Source organism: Polistes dominula, unplaced genomic scaffold (genome assembly GCF_049000335.1).
Source record: "Polistes dominula isolate Pdom_NZ unplaced genomic scaffold, Pdom_raw_medaka contig_19, whole genome shotgun sequence".
Taxonomy (NCBI): domain Eukaryota; kingdom Metazoa; phylum Arthropoda; class Insecta; order Hymenoptera; family Vespidae; genus Polistes; species Polistes dominula.
The window spans coordinates 4,610,236-4,615,902 of NW_028301058.1; the positions used below are offsets into that span (position 1 = coordinate 4,610,236).

General features: G+C 48.9%; 1 protein-coding gene across 1 annotated transcript; it reads right to left on the minus strand.

Moving 5' to 3' along the window:
• Positions 1–1,242: 1,242 nt before the first annotated feature.
• LOC149031520 (uncharacterized) lies at positions 1,243–1,569 on the minus strand. Its single transcript, XM_089175756.1, has one exon. It carries the CDS (start codon positions 1,567–1,569, stop codon positions 1,243–1,245), a length of 327 nt encoding a protein of 108 aa, XP_089031882.1.
• Positions 1,570–5,667: the final 4,098 nt, after the last annotated feature.

A 5,667-nucleotide genomic window follows, 5' to 3' on the forward strand; every position in this document is an offset into this window, starting at 1 on the left:
ATGCACACTCTTCCGGCGATCCCATTACTTCATGGCTACTTCAGCATATAGCAATGAGCTGCTTGATCTCTTTGTGGACGTTCATTTTGCTGTCCGTGAAATCAGCAAGTTCCTCCTGCTTGCTATCGAGGCGCTCATATGCCTCGAGCTTTTTCTCCTTTTCCAGCATCCTTCGATGCTGGCTGTGGCCAAGTTAATCGCCCAGTCGCACTGCAGTCGTTGGATGATAACGCCAGGAACTCTGCTTGCACACTCCCTGCCACCGGTACTGGGATTCCGAGTCCCCGCACCGTAACTGGTACCACACCTGTCGTGGTTCTCCATTATTGGCCTATTATTTGCGGCTCCTTTCTCTAGTCTGCTCGGTTCTTGCGGGAGAAAAGTTCCTCCTACCTGCTATATCTAGCAGGCATTCCCCTATCCGCCACCTTAGTGACGTTAAACCCAGGGATTAAAGACTCTCCTGGTGTTTTTTTTTTTTTTTTTTTTTTTTTCCTTAGGGGGGAATCCTTTTTACGGATTCTAGGTATAGCTGTTTGGCTTCGATATGTGGAGTGACTCGGCGCAGCGTCAAACTAAACTCGACGCTCACGTCCCTACCCACTAAACCCCAAACCTCTCTTTCTCTTCTATCCTCCGATCCCTCACGGTGCGCCGTAAGGCATTTCTACGCGGGGGGAGGAATTAGATGTCGCTCTTCCTTCTGGTGGCTAAGATGTTATTTCTTCCTTCTAGCTTCTGTCTTTTGCTCTTTTTCTCTCGATGGAACGCAGCTCTGTAAGCACTTTTGTGGCAAAAGTGTTCGTTGCATTCCAGGCAGCTTCTAAAAACAGCATTGCTTCTGCGATTGACTCTGATTGAATTGTCTTCTTCAGGATCTTCTCCAGCTCATCACGTTGTTGATTGAAACGCGAGCACTCGAAAAAAACGTGCTCTGCATCTTCATTGGTTCCAAAGGGCAGGACGGGCACTCCAGAGAATCGTCATGCCTTAAGCGGTGAAGGTAAGCCCGAAAGCAGCCATGTCCTGACAACATCTGCGTTAGATAGTAGTTGACCTCACCGTGGTTCCGGTTCAGCCAAATGTCGATCTTTGGTATGAGACGATGACGTCCATCTACCCTTCTCTGCGGCATCCCACTGAGATTGCCATCGTGCGATGCTGTGCTGTCTTTGTTCCAATCTGAGTTCTTCTGCGCTCAGTGTTGTTGACCTCCTTCGTTGGTAAAGGTTCCGTCTTTCTTCAGCTAGGACTCTGAGAGAGTAGAGTTCCAGAAATGACGCACACTGCTTCTTCAGATATTGTGCGGAAGGCGCAAGCTACTCTTAGGGCACTCAGACGATATACTGGTCCAGCCTTTCTCCATGCTTCTTGTAATTCTAGCGCATCGGTCCAAATGGATATTCCGTACGTAAGCACTGATGTGACTACAGTTGCCAACAGTAGTCTCCTGCTCTGCTTTGGGCCTCCGACGTTAGGCATCAATCGTGCGAGACTTGCCCTCACTACTGATGCTTTGGCACTGACGTGTTCCACTTGCTGTTTAAAGTTGAGACTGGCATCAAGCATCACTCCCAAATATCGGATATAAGGTTGTGATGTGATTTTCTTGTTCGCCGACTTTAAGCTTGATGGTCTCTAACACTTTTCTGCTGGTAATAAGCACTGCCTCAGTCTTATGTTTCGCCAGTTGAAGATTCATTGTGTCCATCCACTGGTCAACTTGCTGGAATGCTAGATCAAACATGGGGTGAATCCTCGTCCTAGTGTTTAGCGACAATCACTACGGCCACGTCGTCCGCATACGCTACATGTTTAACATTCCTCGGGATCTTTAGCCTTGTTAGGAAGCCCGTCATACATGATATTCCACAGCAGTGGGCCAAGAACAGAGCCCTGCGGAACACCTCCGGTAATTTCGTACTTTTCGGGCCGTCCTTTGTGTCATATCTCAGGACTCTATCCGTGAAGTAGCTAGCTACTATTTTACGTAGATATCCTGGCACGTTCTTCTCTTGGAGAGCTTGCATAATGCAGTCCCAGTTAGCAGAGTTGAAGGCGTTTCTGATGTCTAACGTCGCCACCAGGCAGTACTTCTTCGTACCACCCTTCCATCTGGTTCCTGCAATTGCCTCCTGGGCCGTAGTAACAACCAGATTGATCGCGTCCAGGGTTGATCGTCCTTTTCGGAGTCCATACTGGTTGTTCGCCAGGAGTGGATCCACAACTGCTTCTATTCTTTGATGAATAATGCGTTCGAATATCTTACCGACTGTATCCAGCATGCAAAGTGGGCGGTAGGATGACGGCTCTTCTGGTGGGTTCTTTCCTTTAGGGAGTAGAACCAGTCGTTGTTGTTTCCATTTCCGAGGAAATGTCCCTTCCTTGAGGCACGTGTTGTAAACTTTCAAGAATAACGTTGGTGCTGCCTTTATGGCTGTTTCAAAGGCAATATTAGGGATTCCGTCTAGTCCCGGCGCTTTGTTATTCCCGACGCGGTTACTAGCCTCCATTAGTTCTTCTTCCGTGACAGCTGGAATGTTTTCAGGATTTAGCTGCCTTAACTGGCCGGTGAATACCGGTTGTTGAGGAAACAGTGCAGTAACAATCCTCTCTAGGAGCCGCGGACATGTAGGCGACGGCATTGGCTGGTATTTCCAGGTGAGCCGTGACCACCTTGTACGGTTTGCCCCATGGGTCCTTCTCCACTTCTTCGACGAGTTCTTTCCAACAGCGTCTTTACTATCCTTGATGGCTTTGTTCAGTTCCCGACGGGCCTTTTTATACTCTGCCACCAATTCCGCAAAGTTAGGTCGACGGAAGCCACGCTGTGATATCCTTCTTTTCCTGAGACATTCTCTACGAAGATCGCTGATGTGATCGTTCCACCAGTGCACTGCGGGTCTTCTATTTCTCTATGCCTCGTTTTCGTGGCATACTGGCGTCACAGGCTTCGGTCACTCTTTCCATAAGTTCTTTAGTCTGATCTTCTACGCGTCCAGCGGTAATCGGGCCAATATCCGGGGCAGTCGTCAGTGTACTCGCGTCGAAAGATTTTACTCTCCACCGAATGTGGTTAGGTAACCTATTAGTTCCTCTAGTATCCCGGTCATTCGAAATTTCCCCAGACAATCGCATTGTGGTCACTGGCAGTGTAGATATCCAGCACCTTCCAGTTGAGGTTACTTCTCGCGAGGCTGTTACTGACGAACGTGAGGTCTACGATGGAACTTGCGTCTCCTTTGGTGGAAGTTAGTATGTCACCACTGTTGAGTAAGACTACGTCTGAATGCAGTAGGTGCCTCATGTCACGCTTTTTACCTCGTGCGTTAGTAAGCTTGCTACCCCAGTCTACTGCCCAGGAGTTAAAGTCGCCGGCTATCGCGACTGGATGATACTGCTTTGCGTCCTCTGTCAGTCGATCCAGAAAATCAGTGAAGTCAACAATAGAGAGGCTATGTGGTGCGTAGCAGCTAGTGGAAGCGAACTTCATCTACTGATACATGCTACGAAGCCGGCATTGCAATTGTTAGCTACGCTCTGAAATGGGAGCTTGCCACAAGACCAAATGGCGGCCCTGGTGGTCGTGTCCGTTTCCAGAAGCTGGGTCTTTACACGAGGTAGTCATTAGCGTCTGTACGTTTCGGGTTTTATTTCCAGTTCGTCAAGGAAGAGTTCCCGCATTTTCCGCAGAAGTGAAGTCATGTGCAGCCTCACAGTGGTTAATGTTAAGCTGTAATATCTTCATGTTCGTTTATTCGTTGTCTTCTGAAGTGCTTATTGAAAACCGTGCACTTCCATTGTGAACCAGCCCGGTGGGCGGTACCCTCTGAGCTGGATTTTTCAGCAGCATAAATTAGCGTACTTCGCTTCATTATTATAGTCAGCCACTAGATGACCACGTTTGTCCTGCACTTAATACAGAGCTTTGATCGATCTATTCAGCTTTTTCACTGGCGAGCAGCAACGTGTCCATAGTGCCAGCACTTGAAGCATGCTTGTGGTTTTTTCTTACCACTTAACTCGGCAGTTCGACCAGCCGACTTTGATCCTGCCTTTGTTTCCGAGTATTGTCTGCGCTGTTGTTATCGGGAAAATTACTGTTGCCGTTTGGGTACCTTTGTATTTTTGTCTGATTTTTGATAGCTCCTTCCTGTATCTCAAAGCCATATCCAAGCTACTTCCTGTAACGTCTCCCGGATGTCATCATTAGTTGTTGTGTCATCGATGTCCCGGATTTCTAATTGCTCCTGTGGGCCCTTACTGATGACTTTGGCCTCCTCTTTCAGGATACTCTGGATCAGCCCTTTGCAGAGCTTGTCCTTTGTCAGTGCTCATTCTAGATAGCTCGATGAGCATGTCTCCGTCTCTGGTCTTGCGGATCTTATCAACCGTATCGCAGACTTGCTCATTGGGGACTTCTTTCTTTATTCGGCGCAGTTCATCAGCATAGCCTCCGCCTTTTCAATGTGTCGAATTTATTAACGCGTCCGCTCTGGTGAATTTTCGTTGTTTTTTTCGCTTAGGCTCAGGTGGTGGATTATCACGCAACTGCTTCAGGAGTTGCTCTTTCCTTTCCTTCGGTGGTTCTCCCCTAGACTGTACTCTTGGGCAAGCAAGATTCTTTGGTTGTCGTGGTTGGTTTCCACTGCCGCCTCCGGGTGGAGGCCAAAAAAAAAATCTGCCCGCTTCAGGTTTCGGTTGATTGTTGGGTCAGGAGAAGGTCGATCTTTTCTCTTACCTGACTTGTTGCTAGGTTCACTTTTGTCTTCCGCGATTGATTCACCATCACCTTCAGTTCCGGGTGTTCATTGCTTCGTCAGTCACGACGCCAGCCTGACAGGCGTTCTCCTGTGTAGCAAGTGGAATGCGCTGCGATGATGAGCGCCACTCCTCGTCCAGCTTCTCAAACCTTTGAAGGGCGTTAGCTATACCAGTCATCTTAGATTTTATCTCTTTGTGAATGTTGACTCCTTGGTTGGACGAAATCATTCAGCTCACCGAATTGCTTTCCAAGGCGCTGATGACCGCTGGTGAGCGCCCCATTTCAGCGCCATTTGTCAATCGCTGCTTGTTGGAGGCGTAGCCGTTTCCACTCTTGTCGGTTTCCAGTGGGTTACTCATACTTTTGATTTACCAGCGCATCGTACGGAGGGGAGCGGGTTGTCATAACTAGGAACGGGTGTACCCTCGGAGATAATACTCCTGCTCCCAGTTCCCCGAGGCCTCCAGCTGACACTTAGCCAGTCCCGGAATACACGGACGGACTAGACTCGCTAAACGCAGTGCAGATCCCGAACCCAACACTCAGTGCAGACTTCAAGACCGGAGCCCGAAGTGGTTGGCTCCTGACCCATCGCTGCAACTTACACCTTGGCAGAGCAAGCTCACATCACGCCGTCCCCTGCATCGTCGGAAACTACGATACAGGTTCCGGATACTCTCAGTGAGTTACAGTGGGGACTGACTGTCTTGCTAGGTCAGTTAGAGTGACTAACCCATAAAGGGGGAGTTTCGTCCACGGGAGCTTATTTTGTTTGGTTATTTTGCTTGGCTCCTACCCGCTGTACCTGCTTCACTGCATCAACTAAGAGATTAAGGTTGTGAATCAGGGATAACAGTGCGCTTTCTCTCATCCGCTCGGGGAGACTCGCCTGGTAGCAGTTT

Coding starts and splice junctions, on each gene's coding strand:
- LOC149031520 (XM_089175756.1), bottom strand. CDS start 1,569: ATGCTTGATGCCAGTCTCAACTTTAAACAGCAAGTGGAACACGTCAGT.